This window comes from Rhinoderma darwinii, chromosome 5, assembly GCF_050947455.1.
Source record: "Rhinoderma darwinii isolate aRhiDar2 chromosome 5, aRhiDar2.hap1, whole genome shotgun sequence".
Lineage (NCBI taxonomy): Eukaryota > Metazoa > Chordata > Amphibia > Anura > Rhinodermatidae > Rhinoderma > Rhinoderma darwinii.
The window spans coordinates 245,601,461-245,628,082 of NC_134691.1; the positions used below are offsets into that span (position 1 = coordinate 245,601,461).

A 26,622-nucleotide genomic window follows, 5' to 3' on the forward strand; every position below is an offset into this window, starting at 1 on the left:
GATCCCCGCCTTTAACCCCTTAAACGCAGTGAAAAAAAAGTAGTAAAAAATATAATAAAATTTTCAAGTAATAAAATAAAAAACACAATCGCCCTTTTCCCTTATCAAGTCCTTTATTATTGAAAATAAATAAATAAACCATATATATTTGGTATCACCGCGACCGTAACGGCCTAAACGATAAAATATGTTATTTATTCCACGCGGTGAACGCGTAAAAAATAATGCCAGAATGTGTTTTTTGGTCGCTTTGCCCTACAAAAATGCAAATAAAAAGTGATCAAAAAGTTGCATGTATCCAAAAATGGTGCCTATAAAAACTATAGCTCGTCTCGCAAAAAACAAGCCCTCATACAGCTCAGTCGACGACATTTTTTTTAAAAGTTATGGTTCTCACAACATGGCGACAGATAAAATACTTTTTACAAAAGTAATTTTATTGTGCAAAAAGTTGTAAAAAATAAAAAAAGTTAACACGTAATTTATAACGCATGGTGAACGCTGTATAAAATACCCCTAAAAAACTATGGCAGAATTGCAGTTTTTTGGTCACCTTGCCTCTCAAAAAAATAGGATAAAAAAATGATCAGAAAGTCGCATGTACCCCAAAATGGTACCAATAATAACTACAGCTCGTCCCGCAAAAACCAGCCCTCATACCACTACATCTATGAAAAAATAAAATTAGTTAAGGCTTCCATAAGTCAGGAAATAAAAAATATGCAGTTGTGCAGATCAGAGGGGAACATTTCGTCTGTTTCAAGAGGTGATTTATCGGGGTCCTAAAATTAGGGAACCAGGAAGGGGGGCGGGCCCAAACATATCTGCTAGAATCGAGGGTGCCCGTATTATACAAAGGCCAGCATTTCTTAGCAAAATTCCCCAAACTGCAAAGGTGCAGAGTGTGGACCAAAAGGGGGATAAGTAAAGACACCGTTTATCAGTGCGACACCGGCCTGTGCAGAAATTATTGCTTCACAGCGTAACACATATCTATGGATTATTTTATTGTTTACCCCATTATTATACCCCCTGACTATGCCCCTGATGAACTCTGCCCTGCTTACATATGCCCCACATTATAAACTGAAACACCAGTAAAACTCCAAACAAAACTGCCACCAAGCAAAATCCACGCTCCAAAAGCCAAATGGCGCGCCCACCCATCTGAGCCCTACAGTGTGCCCCAACAGCACTTTACTTCCACATATATGGCACCGCCATAGCATGGAGACCCCTTTTAACAATATTTGGGATGTGGGTCTCCAGTGGCATAAGCTGGGCATGACATACTTGCCACTGAATTGGCAATTCTGGGGAAAAAATGTAATTTTTACTTTGTACCATACGCAGCGCATTTACTTATGGAAAAGACCTGTGGGGTGAAAATACTCACTACACCCCTTAATAAATGCCTTGAGGGGTGTAGTTTCTAAAATGGGGTCACTTCTGTGCGGGTTTCTTTTATTATTTCCCATCTGAGCCTCTGCAATCGTGAACCAATTCTGTGTAAATCGTTAAATTAGGCCTCAATTTAGCATGGTATTCTCTCACTCATGAGCCCTGTCAAATGTCCAGGCAAAAGATTAATGGCCCCATGTAGGGTGATTCTAAAACCGGGAAACACAGCATAATAATTAGAGAGCTGTCTTGTTATGGTGGCACAAGCTGGGCACCACATATTCGCATATCTATGGAAAATTTTTACTCTGCAATATCGAGTACACACTAATTGATGCAAAACAACTGCAGGGTTAATATGCGCACTACACCCCTAGGTGAATACCTTGGAGGGGTGTAGTTTCCAAAATGGGGGTCACTTTTGGGGGGTTTCCATTGTTGGTCCCACAAGGGTTTTGCAAATGCTACATAGCGACCAAAAATCAATCCAGCAAAATCTGTAGTCCGAAAGCCAAATATCACTCCTTCCCTTCTGAGCCCTGCCGTGTGCCCAAAAATTAGTTTATAACCACATATGGGGTATTGCCATACTCGGGAGAAATTGCTTAACAAAGGTTGGGGTTATTTTTCTCCTTTATTTTTTGAGAAAATGAAAAAGTTTGCACTAAAGCTACGTCTTATTGGAAAAATTTTTTTTTTTCACTGCCCAATTCAAATAAAATCTATGAAACAGCTGTGGGGTCAAAATGCACACTACACCCCTAGATTAATTCCTCAAGGGGTGTAGTATCACAAATGGAGTCCCTTTTGGGTAGTTTCCACTGTACAGGTACCTTAGGGGCTTTGCAAAAGCGACATGGTGTCAAGAAACCAATCCAGCAAAATCTGTGCTTCAAAAGCCAAATGCCGCTCCTTCTCTTCTGAACACTGCAGTGTGCACAAACAACAGTTTATGACCACATATGGGGTATTGCCGTACTTGGGAGAAGTTGCGTTACAAATGTTGGGATTCTTTTTTTCCTTTATTCGTTGAGAAAATGAACAATTTTGAGCTAAAGCTAAATCTTATTGAAGAAAAAGGATAGTTTTTATTTTCACTGACCAATTCTAATAAATTCTATGAAAAACCTGTGGGGTCGAAATGATCACTACACGTAGATGAATTCTTCAAGTGGTGTAGTTTCCAAAATGGGCGTTTTCACTGTTTTGACCCCTCAGGGGCCCTGCAAATGTGACATGGCCTCCGCAAACCATTCCCGCTAAATTTGAGCTCCAAAAGCCAAATGCGCTCTTTCCCTTCTCAGCCCTGCGTCCAAACAGCCGTTTATATTACCACAGGTGGGATACTATTTTACTCGGGAGAAATTGCTTTACAAATTTTGCAGTGCTTTCTCTCCTTTAGTCCTTGTGGAAATGACAAAAATTAGCTAAACCTACATTTTCTTTGAAAGAATGTAGATTTTCACAGCCTACTTCAATAATTTCTGGCAAAAAACCTGCATCGTAAAAATGCTCACTATACCCCTAGATAATTTCCTCAATGGGTGCAGTTTCCAAAATGGGGCAACTTGTGGGGGGTTTCCACTGTTTTGGTCCCTCAGGGGCTGTGCAAATGCGACATTGGCTCCGAAAACCATTCCTGCTAAATTTGAGCTCCAAAAGCCAAATGGCGCTCTTTCCCTTCTAAGCCCTGCCGTGTGTCCAAACAGCCGTTTATGACCACATGTGGGGTATTGTTTTACTTGGGAGAAATTGCTCTACAAATGTTGTGGTGCTTTTTCTCCTTTAGTCCTTTTGGAAAATAAAAAAAAATTAGCTAAACCTACAATTTATTTGAAAGAATGTAGATTTTCATTTTCATGGCCTACTTCCAAAAAATTCTGCAAAAAAAAACAAAAAACAACTCACCGGTCAAAATTCTTACTATACCGCTAAATAAATTGCTCGAGGGGCGTAGTTTACAAAATGGGGTCACTTTTGGGGGGTTTCCATGGTTTTGGTACCACAAGAGCTCTTCAAAGATGACATGGTGCCTAAAATATATTCGAATAGAAAGGAGTGTCCAAAATCCACTAGGTGCTCCTTTACTTCTGAGGCCTGTGTTTTAGTCCATAAGCACACTAGAGCCACATGTGGGATATTTCCTAAAACTGCAGAACCTGGGCAATAAATATTGAGTTGCGTTTCTCTGGTAAAACTTTGTGTTACAAAAAAAATGGATTAAAAATGAATTTGCCATAAAATTAAATTTCAACTCTAGTTTGGTTTAATTCCTGTGAAATGTCTAAAGAGTTAAGAAACTTTCTAAATGCTGTTTTGAATACTTTGAGGGGTGGAGTTTTTAAAATGGGGTGACTTTTTGGTGTTTTCGAATATATAAGGCCCTAAAAGCCACTTCACAACTGAACTGACCCCTGTAAAAATAGCCTTTTGAAATTTTCTTGAAAATGTGAGAAATTGCTGCTAAAGTTCTAAGCCTTGTAACGTCCTAGAAAAATAGAAGGATGTTCAAAAAACAATGCCAATCTAAAGTAGACATGTGGGGGATGTTAATTAGCGACTACTATGTGTGGTATAACTGCCTCTCTTACAAGCAGAATCATTTAAATTTAGAAAAATGCAAATTTTTCGCTACATTTTGGTGGTTTTCACATTTAAATACAGAATGTATCGAGCAAATTTTGCCAGTAACAAAGTCCAATGTGTCATAAGAAAACAGTCTAAGAATCGCTTTGATAGGTTAAAGCATTCCGAAGTTATTACCACATAAAGTGAAATTTCAGATTTGAAAAATGAAACTCTGTCAGGAAGGTCAAAAGTGCCCAAAGCGGGAAGGGGTTAAGCACATTTTATAGTTATTCTAGCACTGTATCGGAGATTGTACTTCCCAACATGAGATCAACACCAGTTGCTGTCTTTTAACGATAGCTGGATTTGAAAGCGGAGTTACCACTGCCACCTTATACAACAGGTGGAGGTAAACAGGTTAAGGATGGGCCGCTACTCATGGGTCAGTGCTGTGTACTTGCCCCCCAGGCTAAACTTTGCCAGCCAGCCCCTGGTTTGGAATCATTAATTGGGTATCTTTATTGTTTACGTCTAGAATCTAAAAATCTGTCCTAGTCATGTGATGATCACACAGGAGCATGGCTTGCTACAAGACAGAGCTCTGATAACTGTACTATAACTGAAATGAGCCCTGTACCTGTGTGATCAGTACATAGCCAGGACAGAACTTCAGATTCTAGAAGTAAACTAAGAAGATTCCCATTCAATGACAAGCAGATATAGTGCAAATGGGGAGTAATTAATACAAAAAACATATTACATCTTATTTCTCTGTTATCTGCCCGGTTGGCCAAATTAATTTGTGCCTGTATCTACTAAGATACAGTATTGGTAAATTTTTAATGCAAAAAGTTAGCATGAACATTTTCCTTATAGTTAAAAGTTGTATCACATATGATCAATAGCTTAAATATATGTTGCCAACTGTTATATAGAAAAGCTAAATACAGTCATCTTGAAACTTGAGTATGAGGGAATTAGGAGTTAAAGAGGCTCTGTCACCAGATTTTGCAACCCCTATCTGCTATTGCAGCAGATCGGCGCTGCAATGTAGATTACAGTAACGTTTTTATTTTAAAAAAACGAGCATTTTTGGCCAAGTTATGACCATTTTTGTAGTTATGCAAATGAGGCTTGCAAAAGTCCAAGTGGGTGTGTTTAAAAGTAAAAGTCCAAGTGGGCGTGTATTATGTGCGTACATCGGGGCGTTTTTAATACTTTTACTAGCTGGGCTTTCTGATGAGAAGTATCATCCACTTCTCTTCAGAACGCCCAGCTTCTGGCAGTGCAGACACACAGCGTGTTCTCGAGAGATCATGCTGTGACGTCACTCACAGGTCCTGCATCGTGTCAGACGAGCGAGGACACCGGCACCAGAGGCTTCAGTTGATTCTGCAGCAGCATCGGCGTTAGCAGGTAAGTCCATGTAGCTACTTACCTGCAAATGCTGATGCTGCTGCAGAATCAACTGTAGCCTCTGGTGCCGGTGTCCTCGCTCGTCTGACACGATGCAGGACCTGTGAGTGACGTCACAGCGTGATCTCTCGAGAACACGGCTGTGTCTGCACTGCCAGAAGCTGGGCGTTCTGAAGAGAAGTGGATGATACTTCTCATCAGAGCGCCCAGCTAGTAAAAGTATTAAAAACGCCCCGATGTACGCACATAATACACGCCCACTTGGACTTTTAAACACACCCACTTGGACTTTTGCAAGCCTCATTTGCATAACTACAAAAATGGTCATAACTTGGCCAAAAATGCTCATTTTTTAAAAATAAAAACGTTACTGTAATCTACATTGCAGCGCCGATCTGCTGCAATAGCAGATAGGGGTTGCAAAATCTGGTGACAGAGCCTCTTTAAATAGTTAGTACGGTATATATTACAGTATATATAGAATATAGTATATATTAGGAACCCCCACAAATCACCCCATTTTAAAAGATGCACCCCTTAAAGTATTCAAAACAGCATTTAGAAAGTTTCTTAACCCTTTATGCGTGTCACACGAATTAAAGCAAAGTGGAAAGGAAATTTGCAAATTGCATTTTTTTTGCAGAAATTCAATTTGAATCTATTTTTCCTGTAATACTGAAGGTTTTTACAAGAGAAACAACTGAATATTTATTGCCCTGATTCTGCAGTTTTTAGAAATATCCCACATGTGACCATCGTGTGCTACGGGCCTGAAACAAAGGCCCCAGAAGCAAAGGAGCACTTAGTGGATTTTTCGGCTTTCCTTTTCTTAAATTATATTTCAGGCACCATGTCAGGTTAGAAGAGGTCTTATGGTGCAAAAACAAAGGAAACCCCCCAAAAGTGAGTACATTTTGGGAAACTACACCCCTAGAGGAATTGATCTAGGGGTGTAGTGATTATGTTGACCACACAGGTATTTCATAATTTCATTAGAATTGGGCAGTGAAAATGATATGTAGCTTTACCTCAGAATTTGTAATTTTTTAAACAAAGGAGAAAAAGCACCGTAACATTTGTAAAGCAACTTCTCCAGAGTACGGAAATACCCCATATGTGGTAATAAACCACTGTATGAATACACATCTGGGCTCAGACGGGAAGGCACGCCATTTAGCTTTGGAGCGCTGATTTTGCTGGATTGATTTCTCGGCACCATGTAACATTTGTAAAGCTCCTAAGGTACCAGTACAGTGGTAACCCCCTTAAAAGTGACTCGATTTGGGAAACTACACCCCTAGAGGAATTCAACTAGGGGTGTAGTGAGCATTTTGACCCCCCAGGTGTTTCATAGATTTTATATAGAATTGTGCAGTAAAAATGTAAAATTACATTTTTTTCCACTAAGATGTAGCTTTAGGTCAAAAGGTTTCATTTTCACATCAAATAATGGAGAAAAATCACCGTAACATTTGTAAAGCATTCTCTCCATAGTAAGGGAAATACCCCACACGTGGTCATAAACTGCTATTTGGACACACAGCAAGCCTCTAAAGGGAAGGAGCGCCATTTAGTATTTGGAGTGGAGATTTTACAAGATTCGTTTTTTGACACCATGTTGCATTGAGCTATAGTATCAGTACAGTGGTACCCCCGAAAAATTACCCCATTTTGGAAACTAGATCCCTCAAAAGAATTTATCTAGGGGTGTAGTGAGCATTATGACCGCACAAGTGTTTTGCAAAAATGAGTAAACAATAGATGTTGCAGATTTAAAATTGCTGTTTTCCACAGATATGCCATTTCAGTGCACAATATGTTGTGCCCAGCTTGTACCACCGTAGACACACATCCCATAAATTGTTAAGCGGGTCCAGAATACAGTAATACCCCATATGTGGTCATAAATTGCGGTTTGGGCAGACTGCCAGGCTCAGTTGGACCACCATTTGGCTTTTGAAGCACAGATTTTGCTTGGTATTTTACTGGTATTTCAGCTTATATAGTGGGGGAATATGTAAACTGGGCGGAGTACAGCAAGGGTATATGTAAACTGGGCGGAGTACATCAGGGTATATGTAAGCTGGGCGGAGTACATCAGGGTATATGTAAACTGGGCGGAGTGCAACAGGTCAGAATGATAGGATGATATAATAATGGGGTGAATAAATAATCCATGGATTGGTGTGGTACGCTTTGAACCAATCCTTTATGCACAGGCCGGGTTTATTGGGTATTATACAAAATATCTGCGCTCCAGTCTTGCCTAATCGTTGACTTCTTCACTAGCCCTATAAGCAGCACAAGGCCCTAAAGTTTCCTCATCTCCGCTGCATCTAAAGGGTCCACCTGTGGGGTCCAGCAAATGATGATGTGGGGTATTTAGTGAAATACTACTGGGCCTAAAAAATGAGTCTGGGCCGTCATTTTGCATCATTGGGTTTGAGAGTCATAACGTGTTATTTTTCCGTTGACGGAGCTGTGTGAGGGCTTGTTTTTTGTGGAACGAGCTGTAATTTTCATTTGTTCCATTTTGGGGTACATGTGATTTTTTTTTATCACTATTTATTCCATTTTTTTTGGAGATGAGGAAACCAAAAAACAGCCATTCTAGCAAGTTTTTTTTTTACAGTGTTCACCGTGCAGTATAAGCAACATGTTAACTTCATTCTGTGAGTCGATACGATTACAGCGGCACCAAATTGATATTGTTTTTTTTCACGTTTCACTACGTTCCCACAATAAAATTACTCGTTTCTAAAAAAAAATAAATCGTGTTTTAGTGTCACCATTTTCTGACAGCCATAACTTTTTTTATTTTTCAGTTGATATCGCTGCGGGAGGACTTGTTTTATGTGTGAAACTGTAGTTTCTATTGGTATCATTTTGCGTTACTTGCAACTTTTTGATCACTTTTTATTAAAAAAAATTTGAGACAAGATGACCAAAGAAAAACAATGACCATTTTATTTTATTAAAATGATTCACGGTGTTCACCGTGCGGTAAAAATAATGTGACATTTTTATAGATCAGGCCGTTTCGAACACGGTGATACCTGTTATGTATAGTTTTTTTTCATGCTTTCATTTTTTTTTCTAATAAAGGAGTTGATCAGGGAAACAGGGCGATTGTTTTTATTAGATAAAACTTTTATTTATTTATTTTTCTTTAATATTTTTTTTTTACTTTTCTCACTTTTTCTTTTACACTGACCTGGGGACTTGAAGATCTGGTCTTCTGATCCCCAGTACAATACACTGCACTACTTATGTAGTGAAGTGTATTGTAACTGTCATTCATCATCTGACAGTTAGCCTATTAGGTCCTGCCTCGGGCAGGACCTAATAGGCTTCCGTACCTGGGCAACCAGGAAGCCTAGCAACGGCTTCCTGGTTGCCATCGCCATCCGCGATCCATCGCGGGGGGCCTGGGGGGTACAGAGGGAGCTCCCTCCCTCTGTCAAGCACTTCAATGCGGCGGACGTCATTGACAGCCACATTGAAGGGGTTAAATGGCTGCGATCGGCGGTAACAGCCATCGCAGCGGAATGTCAGCTGTGTATGACAGCTGACAGCCACTGAAGATAAAGCGCGCACAGCTTCTGAGCTCGCTTTATCTACAGGGTGTTACTGTACGCCGGTGTGCGGGAACACACTTTGTATCTGGACGTACAGTCACGCCCAAAAGCGGGAAGGGGTTAATACACAATATCTCGCTGGCCTTTGAAGCAGCTGACTGACATTGCATGCTGTTATTTAGTTTATGATTTACTAGTACACCGAGATCTTTCTCAACAAGTGACTCCCCCAGTGTAGCGCCCCCTAGGACATATGATGCATGCAGGTTGTTGGTACCTAGATGCATAACTTTACATTTATCTACATTAAACTTCATTTGCCAAGTGGACGCCCAAACACTTAGTTTGTTTAAATCCGCTTGCAATTCACGAACATCTTCCATACACTGAACATTACTACATAGCTTGGTGTCATCTGCAAAAATCGAAATAGAGTAAATGTCAAATAACTAAAAAAAAAAAAAAAGCCCAGAAACAGTTTGTATATGGGTGATATTAGCATGCTAGTTCCTATAATTCCCTATTTACGGTGTTACCACAGGTCCACTACTTTGTTTCCTATATAAAATCCAGTAACAGAAATTCCTTTTAAAGACTTTTATTGCTTCCAATTTTGCCCTGATGTACACCACCAAATATAATTGAACAAATAGAGAAGGGAGGGGAAGGAGTGGGGAGAAGAAGGGCAAGAAGCATAGAGAACAACTGATCTCTTGGATTGATTAATAGAAATTAAATATTAAAATGACCGGCTTAGAGAGGTATATTATGCCTGACAGGGATGGGGTGAGTGGTCCCTCATTAAAGTGCACCCCATAGATTGGAAAAACCCATCCAACCTATGTGTGATAGGATCGTAAGATGGGAATGAAGGGAAAAGAAGGAGTACATCAAGTATCAATTAGCTAAAGTGGAGTGCCCAGAAGGGCAAACTATGCGGTAATGCCCGTGGCACGCCACTCTTCTATGCCAATTGTTACCTGTGGAAGAAGTCTGAATATCACCGCTTTAATAGAACCTAGAAAGATGGGTATATCCCACCAGGTGTCACAAAGCAGCCAACTACACACATTAATGTAGGTGTGACACAGACAGCAGACAAATGTGATGGTCAGTGCCAAACCTTGACAAGTGCCTTATTGTGTTTTATGGTTAGCAACCTGGTCAATGGTGGCAATCTGAAAAAAATAGATGAATAAATTCCACAGTGAGATGAATCAGTACCTAAATTACAATGAATGCCAGAAACACTAGGAGACTGTAGCAGCAGCTCAGAGAACGCTGACCTTCTCTGCACTACACAGTGAGAGCACGTTTCCAGGCAACAGGCCAGACGCTGGAGACTGGTGGATGATAAAGACCTGGTCATCAAATCAGCGGACAAAGGAGGATCTTTGGTGATTATGGACAAATCCCTTTATGTGCAGGAAATCCATAGACAATTGGGGAATAGAACGATTTATCATCCCATTCATCAGTACCACATACATAGGATGGCCACTAGAATCAGGGTTACTATAGAGAAACACACGCTGACGGGCACCAATGATCAGGATACAGCCAGTTACCTAACCAACCAACATTCGATCACACCTACACACTACCCAAAATCCATAAAGGACTCGAGAACCCTCCAGGACGCCCCATAGTAGCCTCCACAGATTCTATATTGTCCCCACTGGCCATCTTTATGGAGAAACGTCTAACCCCTGGATAAAAAAACACTAAGTCATTTCTTCTACACACCAGCGCCTTCTTGACACACGCTGAATGAGATCCCACCTGATACTCTTCTAGTCACTTTTGATGTATGCAGTCTATACAAATCTATACAACACAACAAAGGTTTGACCGCAGTACATGAGATCATGACCAGATCAGGTAAAGATCCTAAATTAAATCGATCTCTGTACGGATCTACTCACTGAGAACTACTTCCTTTTTGAGGACACCTACTATGTACAGAAACAGGGCACGGCTATTGGCTCTAATGTTGCACCACCATATGCCAACAGCTACATGGCCAGTTTTGAAGAGCACTTAATTTACCCCCATACTGACTTTCAACAACATATAATCCTGTGGAAAAGATATATCGATGACATTTTTTGTCTCTGGCACGGCCCACTGGATAAATTAGTTGAGTTCACTAACTACCTAAGCACAATGATACAATTGTTACGTTCCGTTAATTTTCAAAATTGACTGCCTGGATTAGAACGATTAAAATATTTGTTTAATGGGTAATTCATTAAAATGAGCTATCCTAGCCCTGAATACTGTACAACAGGCTCAGACAAGCGGTCAGTAATGGAGAGGTATACACTGGTGTGGTGATATTGTTCCAGCCGCCAAGTAAAGCCTCTCCCCTTATGATATATTGTACTGACACCCCTCGCTGACTAAGACAATCCAACGCGTTTCAGTGCCACAGGTGAAAGTGACACATCAGGGATTATCGATTCTTTCAATACACTTATTTTTCACTGTTTCTGCCGGTTAGCACAATTGTGTGCTGGTTCAACCTCACGGCGCGTGTACGACTCTAATGCATTGGCCGCACACGCGCCAGCGAAGTTCCGGTCTTTTGACAGGCCAAAGCTCACCCACTCTGCTGGCGTAGCATCGGCCAGGCACCAACCCGCAGTGGACACGTCAAATGATGACGTTGCAGGATTTGCGCCGAGCCCCCTTTCTACCTGCCAATCAGATTTAGCTTGGACGCTACAGCGTCCCTCGTTGCCTTGGAGACCTCAAAGCGGATGTTTACTATTGCATAGATCTAATACCATGGTGCAAGTGTATCTCAAAACAAAGAAGATACCAACACCCCATCGCCAATCAGATTAGATTAATGGAAGATACTGAGTCACTAGTTAGATTGAATTTATAGTGCTCGTTAAAGCAGCAAACTTCAGAACGAAAGTATACTCTGTATTTTAGCGTACATACGACCCAGGGAGAACTGATGTAAGCCCATTCGTTGCTATACATGCATATTAATATAACATGCAGAAAACATCGATAAAGTCCCCCCAGGGCAAGCCATATTAAGTACACTGTATAATTAACATTACAATTATCCAAAAGGATACTACCTCAAGATTATTAAGACACTGAATGAGTGGCAGAAAAACATCCACCACTAAAACACAGAGCCAATCAGGGAGTTAGTTTTTTAATTTTAGTTTTTTTAGTTATTTATAGGGAGTTCTCCTATAGGAAGCAGGCATATGAGATCTGTTCATTAAGACCTAGGGGACAAATGGTCTGTAAACGGTAGATCCATTGTGCTTCTTTTTGCATGATCCTCCTATCCAGGTCACCGCCTCTCAATGTCTGTCTAATACATTCCACCCCTTGAAATTTGAGGCTTGAAGAATCATCCTTATGACACTCCCAGACATGACGGGACACTGGGGTGTCCTCTTTTCGCCTAACATCACAAATATGTTCCCTGATCCTCCTTCTGAATTCCCTTATCGTTTTCCCTACATATTGCAATTTACAATCACAGGTGATCAGATAAACTAACCCCTTGGTTTTGCAATTAATATAGGACCTGTTCTCAAAGATCATCATTTGACGTGTCCACTGCGGGTTGGTGCCTGGCCGATGCTACGCCAGCAGAGTGGGTGGGCTTTGGCCTGTCAAAAGACCGGAACTTCGCCGGCGCGTGTGCGGCCAATGCATTAGAGTCGTACACGCGCCGTGAGGTTGAACCAGCACACAATTGTGCTAACCGGCAGAAACAGTGAAAAATAAGTGTATTGAAAGAATCGATAATCCCTGATGATGTGTCACTTTCACCTGTGGCACTGAAACGCGTTGGATTGTCTTAGTCAGCGAGGGGTGTCAGTACAATATATCATAAGGGGAGAGGCTTTACTTGGCGGCTGGAACAATATCACCACACCAGTATACCTCTCTTCATTACTGACCGCTGGTCTGAGCCTGTTGTACTGTATTCAGGGCTAGGATAGCTCATTTTAATGAATTACCCATTAAACAAATATTTTAATCGTTCTAATCCAGGCAGTCAATTTCACTAACTACCTCCATAATGTTTGGCCTGAATTACAATTTACCATGACTGAGGACACTACATCCATTAGCTTTCTTGACACACGGGTCATAAAAAATGTGGCTGGCAAGCTCACTACCCACCTACACATTAAGGAAACTGATAGAAATGGCTTACTTCATTACACAAGCTGCCACCCCAAATCCATAAAAAATTCTATACCCAAATCTCAGTACAACCGGGTACAAAGGATTGTGGATGATGAGCAAACCAGATACCAAAGAATGGATGAAATTACCCTAAAATTTAGGAACAGAGGCTATCCTGTTGACACATTGAGCAAGGCAAGAAAAAACACATCAGTCAAGACCAACAAAGAAAACAAAGGTATTCCGTTTGTACATACCTACCACCCTTGCTCCAAAAAAATACACTATATAATGAGACATTGGCCCATACTTAAAGAGGCTCTGTCACCAGATTCTCAAATCCCTATCTCCTATTTCATGTGATCGGCGCTGCAATGTAGATAACAATAACGTGTTTTTTTTTTAAAACGTTCATTTTTGGCCAAGTTATGAGCTATTTTATATATATATATATATATATATATATATATATATATATATATATATATGCAAATGAGGTTTGAAATGGACAACTGGGCGTTTATTTTTCGTTATGTCCAACTGGGCGTGTATTGTGTTTTTAACTGGGCGTGTTTACGTGTATGACGCTGACCAATCAATGACCAGTCAGCATCATACACTCATCTCCATTGATTTACACAGCAGCGATGTGCAGCCACATACACAGAGATTAACGTTAATCAAGTGTCCTGATAATGAATACACATGAAATCCAGCCTGGACGTCATGTGTATTCAGAATCCTGACACTTCTGAATCTTTTCTGTGAGACTCCGGCAAGGGAAGCGAAATCTCGCGAGATTACGGAGGTAAACGAGATTTAGTTTCCCTTGCTAGAAATCTCAAAGAAAAGATTCAGAAGTGTCAGGATTCTGAATACACATGACGTCCAGGCTGGATGATCATGTCTACTTCCTTGTTCACAACAGCGGGAGCTGCGTATTATGCTGTGTCCAATCACGACTCTCCACGAGTCACGCCCACTTGCGTCCGTAACGCAAACGCGTCAGCTATGACATCAGCGCCCCGCCCACTGTACCCACGTCAGAGTGAATCTCCTTGGCGCCATATTTAAAGTGAGCATGGAACGCTCACATACAACGCCATGACACAGCGGCCAGCCGCTATCCGTACCACAAGCGCTCGTCTATACAGTTTTTCCAGCACAGCTCAGGTAATAGTCAACTACCAAGCCATACTCACGTTACTTAGACTTAGTCTTTCCCCCCCCCCCCCTTCTTTGGTGCTTATCTTATTTTATTTCATTGTATTTTCAAGGTCTGCCTTCCTTTCGCTATGACTTTAGTGTATACACCGGTCACAATACCTGCCTGATTCAGTCTGTCTATGAATTTTCGTGATAATCTACAGTGATAATTTAAAAAGTGTTTTTACAGCTGGATCCTTTGTTACTAGTACTTCCACTGCCATCTAGTTTACTATTACACTCATAACTATTTTTCCGCAACCTGTGTCCTTAGATACCATCACACAATTGGACTTGCTTTGTTCTAATTTATTTTGATGCAATTCTTCTTGTTGCGACAATGTAATGCTGTATCCATATCTGTATTTGGATGTTTCTCCCTGCTCCTGATTGTAGTTGTGTTTTATTTTTACTTATTGTTTTCTCTGCCATTTGGAGTAATTGATAAGCTTTAACGTCTACACACACACTTGTTCAGCGTAACATGTATTTATGTAGTTATTTATACACCCTTGTTTCCCCCCCCCCCCCTTCCCTCATATCTTGTGATATATGATATACATTCTTATTGTGACTATTGTTCTTTAACCATTCCAGTGCCTGATGAAGGTCGCTTAGACCGAAACGTCGCACTCTGCTACTGGCATTAAAAACAAAATAAAATTACCTTTTGTTCGAAATTGGTCTGCCGGATACGCTTTTATACTGTGTGTTATTATTACACGCTGTTCAAGCACTGTTAGCAGCTGAGCTGATATTCCGCTATGTGTGGAGATCTCTCCTCTGTGCATGCAGCTACGCAACGGTAAAGCAGCTGGGAGAATGCTGCCTTACTCTCTGATGTTCGTGGAGAGCCCATCGCCGAGCAACAGGCCAGACGCCGACGACTGGAACAGCATGTCAGTTGCTAGAGTCACTGCTCACATGCTGTTTGAGCTCTGTGAGCAGCTGAGCCGATATTCAGCAATAAGCGAAGATCGCTCTGGTCGCTCCTATCTAAATGCAAGTTGTTCCCTTCAAATCAGTATTTCTCTGGTCTAAGACCGGATATGTCCCGACGCGTGTTTCGCTGACGTCAGTCAGCTTCATCTAGGGGCATGGGTGATCTGTTTCTGGCATCCTTTATGTTGGGAGTTGTGATTGACAGCTGTCACGGCCAATCACAACTCAGTAAAATAAAGATAATATTTAATTGATAAACTCCCACAGGTTGGAGCGAAGAGTCTCAAAAATAATAAAAAGTAAAGATTATTATCATGGCATACAAATACCTGTCCATGTTTAGCACCCAAAGATTCAAAAGTGTATTTATTGTACAAAGTTTACCACCACAAATTGTTGTTATTTCAATCTATATATATATTATTTTAATTAGATTTATTTATTCTTTGTTGTACAAAACAAAAAATAAATAAAAAAATAGCTTATAGCTGAATATCAGCTCAACTGCTCACAGCGCTCAAACAGCATGTGAGCAGTGACTCCAATAACACACAGACTTGCTGTTACAGTCTTCGGTGTCTGGCTGGTTGCCTGGCAACGTGCTCTCACTGTGTAGTGCAGAGAAGGTCAGCGTTCTCTGAGCTGCTGCTAGTCTCCTATGCTGCCTTTACAAATCCAAGCTGAATATCCGCTCAGCTGCCAGTTACTTACAATAGATACGAAGTGTCACTGGCATTTATTGTAACTCAGGTACTAATTCATCTCACTGTGGAATTTATTATTTTTTCAGATTGCCACCATTGACTAGGCTGCCGATAATAAAACATAATAAGGCACCTGTCAAGGTTTGGCACTGACGATCACATTTGTCTGCTGTCTGTGTCACAACTATATTAATGTGTGTAGTTTTCTGCTTTGTGACACCTGGTGGGATATACCCATCTTTTTAGGTGTTATTAAAGCGGTGATATTCAGACTAATCCACAGGTATCAATTGGCATATAACAGTGGCATATAACAGTGGCATGCCTCAGGCGCATAGACATTACCGCATGGTTTGCCCTTCTGGGCACTCCACTTTAGCTAATCGATACTTGATGTACTCCTTTTCCCTTCATTCCCATCTACTATCCTATCATACATATGTTATATGGGTTTTTCCAATCTATGGGGTGCACTTTAATGAGGAACCACTCCCCCCATCCCTGTTAGGCATAATATACCTCTAAGCCGGTCATTTTAATATTTAATTTCTATTAATCAATCCAAGAGATCAGTTGTTCTCTATGCTTCTTGCCCTTCTCCCCACTCCTTCCCCTTCCTTCTCTATTTGTTCTATATAAAATCCACTCTTGCTCTCATGGTAAATTAACAGACAGGTATTTTAGCACTATCTTTCTTTGACAAACATCCAGTATGTGTTTTTTTTAAATTTTTATTTTAAAGCCTCTGTGTGTTAGAGGCTGATAATAACAGGAAGCAAACTGTCCTCCCTGCTGCGGGGTCATGTGTATAAAATTGTGCTGTTTGTGTTACTACAAAACCCATCTGTTAAATAAGAATCATTTGTAGAACAGATTTTCTTCTCATTGCCAATGGACCCAACCTATGCCAATTAACAGATTTCTGTTGAAATTATTTGGATTAGCATGGAAAGAAAGGTTACACTCATTTTAAGGGATTAGGCGTGATATGAAAATTGCAAACATCTAAGGAACTGCCAGTATTTGTTTTGGCTTATGGAAAACGCAGAAGGAACTTACCCTAAATTAAATATAAAATGCTTTATCTCGCTGCATAGTATTTGGTTTCTGAAGAGATAACAGAGAACACCCTAATGCCACAACGAACAGGCGATAAATGTTATTGGGAATGTTTACACCCAAAGTATTTATGAAAAATGACAGAAAAAATAGTTTAGTAAAGTTTAATAAATACCTTTTATATACACAGGGCTCATTGAATGCAGTTATCTAATGCTTTAGAAGGCAAAAATGGTAAAACAAATAAAGCTTTCTAGTAAGAGAGTCCAGTTACCACTGACAGCCAAGAAACAACCATAAAAATGTCATGTTCCACCCAGTGGCTGTTATTGGAAACCATCAACAGGCTTTTAATGCAAAGTATTTGTAAAGTCTTTAACTATCTATGGTTTATTAATTCTGTATGTAAATTAAAGATGAAAATATACTATTGCCTCTAAAAGACAATTTTTTTTGTTTTAAATAAAGAATAAAAACAGAATATTGTTATGCATTTACTATAAATTAAGCAATGAAGAGAAAAAAAAAAACAACAACTCACCAAGAAGCCCCTTTCTTCCACAAATGAATTTACTTGACATTTAAGTTTAAGACAAATGTGACCTTCTAAAGGAGACAAAAATGGAACCTAGAATAAGAAAGAAAGAAGTTTTTGCAGTATATGAATGAAACAATGTAACATTACACTTCAATGTCAACTTGTTGCAACTGTATTATGCCACTCTGGAAATTCAACCTACTTCAAAAACACCCTAGCAATGATGGGCTTTCTGACCAGGACCATACTGTGAAGGAAATAAGTATTTGATTCCTTGATGATTTTGTAAGTTTGCCCACTGTCAAAGACATGAACAGTCTAGAATTTTTAGGCTAGGTTAATTTTACCAGTGAGAGATAGATTATATTTAAAAAAAAACAACTGAAAATCACATTGTCAAAATTATATATATTTATTTGCATTGTGCACAGAGAAATAAGTATTTGATCCCTTTGGCAAACAAGACTTAATACTTGGTGGCAAAACCCTTGTTGGCAAGCACATCAGTCGGACGTTTTTTGTAGTTGATGATGAGGTTTGCACACATGTTAGATGGAATTTTGGCCCACTCCTCTTTGCAGATCATCTGTAAATCATTAAGTTTTCGAGGCTGTCGCTTGGCAACTCGGATCTTCAGCTCCCTCCATAAGTTTTCGATGGGATTAAGGTCTGGAGACTGGCTAGGCCACTCCATGACCTTAATGTGCTTCTTTTTGAGCGACTCCTTTGTTGCCTTGGCTGTATGTTTCGGGTCATTGTCGTGCTGGAAGACCCAGCCACGAGCCATTTTTAATGTCCTGGTGGAGGGAAGGAGGTTGTCACTCAGGATTTGACGGTACATGGCTCCATCCATTCTCCCTTTGATGCGGTGAAGTAGTCCTGTGCCCTTAGCAGAGAAACACCCCCAAAACATAATGTTTCCACCTCCATGCTTGACAGTGGGGACGGTGTTCTTTGGGTCATAGGCAGTATTTCTCTTCCTCCAAACACGGCGAGTTGAGTTAATGCCAAAGAGCTCAATTTTAGTCTCATCTGACCACAGCACCTTCTCCCAATCACTCTCAGAATCATCCAGATGTTCATTTTCAAACTTCAGACGGGCCTGTACATGTGCCTTCTTGAGCAGGGGGACCTTGCGGGCACTGCATGATTTTAATCCATTACGGCGTAATGTGTTACCAATGGTTTTCTTGGTGACTGTGGTCCCAGCTGCCTTGAGATCATTAACAAGTTGCCCACGTGTAGTTTTCGGCTGAGCTCTCACCTTCCTCAGGATCAAGGATACCCCACGAGGTGAGATTTTGCATGGAGCCCCAGATCGATGTCGATTGACAGTCATTTTGTATGTCTTCCATTTTCTTACTATTGCACCAACAGTTGTCTCCTCACCCAGCGTCTTACTTATGGTTTTGTAGCCCATTCCAGCCTTGTGCAGGTCTATGATCGTGTCCCTGACATCCTTAGAAAGCTCTTTGCTCTTGCCCATGTTGTAGAGGTTAGAGTCAGACTGATTAATTGAGTCTGTGGACAGGAGTCTTTTATACAGGTGACCATTTAAGACAGCTGTCTTTAATGCAGGCACCAAGTTGATTTGGAGCGTGTAACTGGTCTGGAGGAGGCTGAACTCTTAATGGTTGGTAGGGGATCAAATACTTATTTCTCTGTGCACAATGCAAATAAATATATCCAATTTTGACTATGTGATTTTCTGTTTGTTTTTTTATATAATCTATCTCTCACTGGTAAAATTAACCTAGCCTAAAAATTCTAGACTGTTCATGTCTTTGACAGTGGGCAAACTTACAAAATCAGCAAGGGATCAAATACTTATTTCCTTCACTGTAAATGCTTCCGCCTGGGCTGTAGGCAAAAATAACCATTTGTCTGGTATTTAGCCTCTTCCCTCTTTGGACCTTCCTGACAGAGCCCCATTTTTTAAATCGGTCACGTTTCACTTTATGTGCAAATAACATTGGAATGCTTTTACCTAGCCAAGTGATTCTGAGATTGTTTTCTCGTGACATATTGTACTTTATGTTAGGGAAAAAAATTTGGTCGATAAATTCAATATTTAATTTGTAAAAAACACCAAGATTTAGAGAAAATTAGCATTTTTCTAAATTTAAATGTATCTACTTGTAAAACAGATAGTAATACTACACAAAATACTTACTAGTTTATATTTCCCATATGTCTACTTTATGTTTGCATAGTTTTTTGAACACTTATTTTTCTAGGACGTTTAGCAGCACTCATATTTTCAAGAAAATTTCAAAAGCCTACTTTTTCAGGGACCAGTTCAGATCTGAAGTGGCTTTAAGAGCCTTATATATTAGAAAGTCCCCATAAATCACCCATTTTGAAAACCGCACCCCTCAAAGTATTCATAACAGCATTCAGAAAGTGTTTTAACCCTTTAGGCGTTGCACAAGAATTAAAGCAAAGCAGAGGTGAAATGTACAAATTTCATTTTTTTTTGCCAAAATTCATTTGTAATAAAAAAAATTCTGTACCACAGAAGGTTTTACATGAGAAATGCCACTCCATATTTACTGCCCAGATTCTGCATTTTTTTTTTAGAAATATCCCACATGTGGCCCTATCGTGCTACTGGACTGAAACACAGGCCTTAGAAGCAAAGGTGCACCTAGAGGATTTTGGGGCCTCCTTTTTTTTAGAATATATTTTAGGCACCATGTCAGGTTTGAATAGGTCTTGTGGTACAAAGACAGTAAAGACCCCTCAAAAGAGACCCCATTTTGGAAACGACACCCCTCAAGGAATTTATCTAGGGTTATAGTTAGCATTTTGAACCCACAGTTTTTTTGCTAAATTTATTTGAATTAGTATGTGAAGATGAAAATCTACTTTTTTTGTGAAAAAACGTAGACATTTTTACAAGGAATAAAGCAGAAAAACACCCCAACATATGTAAAGCAATTTCTTCCGATTATAGCAATACCCCCATATGTGGTAATAAACTGCTGTTTGGACCCACAGCAAAGCTCAGAATAGAAAGAGCACCATTTGGATTTCTGATTTTGCTGGAATAGTTTTCAGTGCCGTGTCGCGTTTGCAATGCACTGGAGTGATGAAAACAGTGGAAACCCCCCAAAATTTAACCCATATTGGAAAAGAAACCCCTCAAGGAATTTTTCTAGGGGTAAAGTTAGCATTTTGACCCCACAGTTGTTTTGCTGAATTCATTGGAATTAGTCTGTAAGGGTAAAAATCTACTTTTTTTCTGAAAAAACTTAGACATTTTTAATTTTTACAAGGAATAAAGGAGAAACAGCACCCCAACATTTGTAAAACAATTTCTCCCGATTACGTAAATACGCCATATGTGGTAATAAAGTACTGTTTGAACCCACAAGCGGGGCTTAGAAGGGAAAGAGCGCTATTTGGCTTTTGGAGCTCAAATTTAGCTGGAATAGATTTTGGGTTTCATGTCGAATTTGCAAAGCAGCCGAGGGACCAAAACAGTGGAAGCCCCCCAAAGGTAACCCCATTTGGGAAACTACACCACTTAAGGAACCTATCTAGGGGTATAGTGAGCATTTAGACCCCACACGTCTTTTGCAGAATTTATTAGAATTAAACAGTGAAAATTAATATCAACATTATTTCCACTAAAAAGTTGACTATTTTCAATTTCACAAAGAATAAAGGAGGAAAAAGCACCCCAACATTTGTAAAACAATTTCTCCCGAGTACGGCAATACCCCACATGTGGTCATAAATGGTTTTATTAGAAAGTAATTAACCCTTTCCGAAGTGATCCATGTTTTGCTTTTTCTTTTTTCCTTCCCGCTTTCTGAGAGTCACAACTTTTTTTTATTTTTCCGTCAATAGAGCGGTGTGAGGGCTTATCTTTTGCGGGACGAGCTGTAGTTTTTATTGGTACTATTTTTTTGGTACAGACGACTTTTTTTAGCACTTTTTATAAAAATTTTTGGTGGAGCCAAGGTGACAAAAAAAACAACGATTTTGCAGTTTAAAATTCTTTATTTTTCACGGCGTTCACCGTGCGAGTTCAATAATGGTATATTGTAATAGTTTGGACTTTCACGGACGCAGCGATTCCAATTTTGTGTATTTTTTTTACATTATTTTAGAGGAAAAATGTGAAAAGGGTTTATTTTTGGACTTTAAATATTTATTGCATTTTTTCCACTAATAATAACCATTTACTATTGTTTTCACACATTTTATTAGTCCCCATCGGAGACTTGAACCAGCAGTCATTAGATCACTGGTAGAATACACTGCAATACTAATGTATTGCAGTATATTGTGATTTTTACAGGCTCCTGTAACAGCGCGATCGCGGTGTCTGTCTGTTAGTCCCGGGTAGAGATGAGCAAACCGGGACAACCGAACCCGGTTTCGGTCCGAACATCGGGAAAAGTTCGGTTCGCAGCGAATCCGAACTTCACCGGGTTCGGCCGAACACGTTTTGACCGAACCCTGTCAAAAATATTATACAAAATCGGCAGCCACTTGTCTCTATCAATCACTGATAGAGAAAAGAGGCTGCTGATTAAAAATAAAATAAAAAGCATTTCATACGTACCCGGTCGTTGTCTTGGTGACGAGTCCCTCTTCTTCCTCCAGTCCGACCTTCTTTTCTGACGCGGCAGCCTGTGATTGGCTGCAGAGGCCGCTGCAGCCTGTGATTGGCTGCAGCGGTCACATGGGCTGTAACGTCATCCAGGAACGTCGGGCCGGATGTCGAGAGGGACGCGTCACCAAGGCAACGGCCGGGAGACCGGACTGGAGGAAGCAGAAAGTTCTCGGTAAGTATGAACGTCTTTTTTTTTTTTGCACACATGTAGCCACCCGTCATTACGGGGCCTCATGCACACGAAAGAAAAAACACCCGTTATTACGGGTCGTAATTACGACCCGAAATAGCGGGCCCATAGACTTCTGTTAGCCACGGGTACCTTCCCGTTTTCTCACGGGAAGGTGCCGATGCCGTTAAAAAGATAGAACATGTTCTATTTTTTTATTTTACGGGCCGTGCTCCTATACTCTATAATGGGAGCACGGCTCGGAAAAACGACCGGCTGCCCGTAGCCGGCCGTGCCCGGCTCCTGAAATACTCTGTGCTGCCTTAAACTCTGTGGACAGGTCAGGATCCTGTTTCTTTTAAATGCTGCTGGGGAACCCGCTCGATCCACTATATAAGGCTGCGCTACAGTGCAGCATTTAAAAGAAACAGGATCCTGACCTGTCCACAGAGTTTAAGGCAGCAAAGAGTATTTCAGGAGATGAGCGTGCGGATCTTGTGCAGGGTGGTGACTTGCCAATCATGTGAAGGTGTTATTGAGGACAGGAGTGGAGGAGAGGTAACAGACTGAGCTACGTAATGGTAAGAGCAGAGTTCACAGCAGCACAGAGTATTTCAGGAGAGGAGCGTGCAGATTCAGTGCTGCCATTTTATTCCATTTTTCGTCAAGCAAGGTGACCAAAAACCATCAATTCTGACAATGATTTTTATTAATTTTTTTACGGCGTTCACCCTGGGCTATAAATGACCATTATATTTGATTCTGCGGGTCGGTACGATTACGGCGATACCATATGTATATAGTTTTTTTTACATTTTGTAGTGTTTGCGCAATAAAATAACTTCTTTATAAAATAAATTATTTTCTGTGTCACCATATTCTGAGAGCCGTAACTTTTTTATTTTTCAGTCAAAAAAGCTGTGTAAGGGCTTGTTTTTTGCGGGACGGGTTGTAGTTTGTATTGGTACTATTTTGGCGTACATGCGACTTTTTGATCACTTTTTATTGTATATTTTGGGAGGGGGTGGTGACCAAAAAATAGTGATTCTGGCATTGATTTTAGTTTATTTGCGGTGTTCACCGTGCGGGAAAAATAATATTGTAGTTTTATAGTTGGGGTAGTTATGAACACGGTGATACCAAATGTGTACTTTTTTTTTACGTGTTCATTTTTTTCCTATAATAAAATACTACTTATAGGAAAAAAAAGTTCTTGTTTATGTCACTTATAACTTATTTTGACACTTTTTTTAAAAAACATTTTTATTCTTTTTTTAACCTTTTTTTTACTTGTCCCACTAGGGGACATTTAGACTTGCAGCTCTGATCGCTGCTGGAACACATTGCACTACCAACTAGTGTAATGAATTCTAACTAACTGTCATTGTGCCGTAACAGTCACACTGACAGGAAGCCTACGATGACCACCCTCCGGCTGGTCCTCATAGGCTTCTGTACATGGCAGCTCGGAAGCCATTATCTGCCGTCCGGTTGCCGTGGGTACCATCGCCAGCCCCCTTGATTTCACGTGGGGGCTACCGATCTGCGCTAAACACCTTAAGTGTGGCAATCGAACGCCGCAATTAAGGGGTTAACTGCCGAAATCAGCGGCGATGGGCCGCTGAACGGCAAAGGGGAATGCAGGGCAGACACCCTGCACAGTAAACCGCCACTGCGGTGTAGCACCGCGCGGCGGTTAACTGTCAAAGCACTGACGTGACTGCACATGGAGGTGCACGAAGTTACTGCACACACCGACGTGCAGTTACGTCAAGGTGCGGGAAGGGGTTAAAATACAATTCTCACCAGAGTTTGTCAGTTTTTTTTTAACTAAAAAAGTATTTTATTTTTTAAAGTGAACAGTGATAAAACAAAAAAAAATAGACTTACTGTATGTAAACTGAAACAAACGTACGTATAGCATTAAGTTTGCATACGTCGTCCATTGAGATCAATTCTAAAAAAAATGTTACGTCACACGTGTATATATATATATTTTTTTATTTTTTTTTTAAGTACAGAATAGCATAGCAGAATACGCTATTCAGTGCTTTCAAATAACAGTATCCCAACGGAAACCATGATAAACATAGACCAAACGGATGCTATTTTGGTCTACGTTTGACCCATCATAGTCTATGTATACATCGAGCTCTATGTTTCAATACTTTTTTTAGTGTTTAAAAACTTATATGCTCAGCGAATAACACTATCGCGATGTGAATGGGGCCTTTCACTGCTGATTTATACTCTGCAGTGCCTGGTGTAAAGAAGATGCATCTAAGCATTTGATGAAGAAAATAGAGAGATGGCCACAGATTCCACCGGCAATGGATGTAAATGGGGTATTTTATTCCTTATTCACAGGATCAGTAGAAAATCTGTGTGAAATAATGAATATGCTGCATATTTTAAAATTTGCAGAATGTTTATTATTGTCAAATATTCCGCATTGAAAAGTCACAGATTAGCTCCATTGAATTATATTGACGTAACACGCGTGCGGTTCCGCTAGCCAATCTGGCGATCGAAAACTGAGAAATCAGCTGCAGATTTTCTAAACCTACTGCAGGTTTGCCTATCACAGATCTGTAGCACAATTCTCAAATTTACTCAACTTTGTGAAGATTATTGAAAGGTGTTTACTGTAAAATATCTAGAACACTTATCTAAGAAAAAAAATAATTTGGGGTAAAAAATACAAAAACAAACCTTTACTCATGACAATGTGCGTAACTTGTTTTTGTAGACATAGAATACATGAAAGCAAGTATACCATCCAAGGTAGCAGGAGATGAATACAACAAACACTTAATGTAGATTTGTAATTGGACACTTCTTGACTACAAAATACTTCACCCAGACATTCCAGTATCGGTATGGACAAACATCTGTAATCATAGACATTTAAATACCTAGTTAATACCTTGTCTAAAAGAAATTTGCTGCTGCCAATTGAAGCTAAAGTAAGCTTGTGAGTCCCAACAAGAACAAAATTACTGGTCCGGACAGCATTTGGCCCTCCTGGGCTAGCCAAGGCTGTGAGGAGAAAAAGCAGTTGTTTAATTGCAAAACCATATTGTATTATCTCTCTGATTTATCATCATGTCCTTTAACCCCTTAAATGACCAGCCTATTTTAAACCTTAATGACCAAGCAATTTTTTTGTGTTTTTTCATTGTCGCATTCCAAGAGCTAATACTTTTATTTTTGCATCGACATAGCTGTATAAGGTCTTTTTTTTATGCGGGACAGGTTGTATTTTTTTTATAATAGCACCATTTTTGGGTACATATAATTTGATTAACTTTTATTAACTTTTTTGGGGGGGTAATGGAAAAAAACCCACTCTGTTTTGCATATTAGATTTACGCCGTTTACTATGTTGTATAAATAACTTTAGTCAGTGGGTCATTACGATTGTGCCCAAGAAAAGGAAGGCCAATCCGGTTTCTGATATTCCAAGCAAACTTGCCAAGTTAGGTAATGATGCGAGGGTGTCGGTCTCAGAAATGGCAGCCCTAGTGGATACTGATCTCCCTTACAGCCGGGAGAACCGCCTAGCTAGTAGTCGGCGGGATGGTAATGCAGGTAAGGAAAGACAATTGATCGTTGTAGGGGATTCTATAATCAGGAAGACGGATAGAATAATTTGTCGCCAAGACCGCCTCAACCGAATGTCTCCATGGTGCTAGGGTTCGGCATGTGGTGGAAAAGGTGGACAAATTGCTGGGAGGGGCTGGTGATGATCCAGCTGTTGTGGTCCATGTAGGTACCAACGACCGAATAAATGGTAGGTGGAGGAGCCTTAAGAATAATTTTAAAGAACTAGGCTACAAGCTGAAGGGAAGACAGTGGGGGAGCTCAGGGAGTTAAATGCATGGCTTAAAGAGGCTCTGTCACTAGATTTTGCAACCCCTATCTGCTATTGCAGCAGATAGGCGCTGCAATGTAGATTACAGTAACGTTTTTATTTAAAAAAAACGAGCATTTTTGGCCAAGTTATGACCATTTTCGTATTTATGCAAATGAGGCTTGCAAAAGTACAACTGGGCGTGTTGAAAAGTAAAAGTACAACTGGGCGTGTATTATGTGTGTACATCGGGGCGTGTTTACTACTTTTACTAGCTGGGCGTTCTGATGAGAAGTATCATCCACTTCTCTTCAGAACGCCCAGCTTCTGGCAGTGCAGACACAGCGTGTTCTCGAGAGATCATGCTGTGACGTCACTCACAGGTCCT

General features: G+C 40.2%; 1 protein-coding gene across 2 annotated transcripts in view; it reads right to left on the minus strand.

Moving 5' to 3' along the window:
• The window catches only part of ANLN (anillin, actin binding protein), a 214,696-nt gene that overhangs the window by 9,500 nt on the left and 178,574 nt on the right, over positions 1–26,622 (minus strand). For both annotated transcript variants that reach the window (XM_075827026.1, XM_075827024.1), the window contains exons 19-20: positions 25,308–25,420; positions 17,589–17,675 (exon numbers count right to left, since the gene is read on the minus strand). In XM_075827026.1, coding sequence (XP_075683141.1) covers positions 17,589–17,675; positions 25,308–25,420 — 200 coding nt within the window. The remainder of the gene's footprint in view (positions 1–17,588; positions 17,676–25,307; positions 25,421–26,622) is intronic.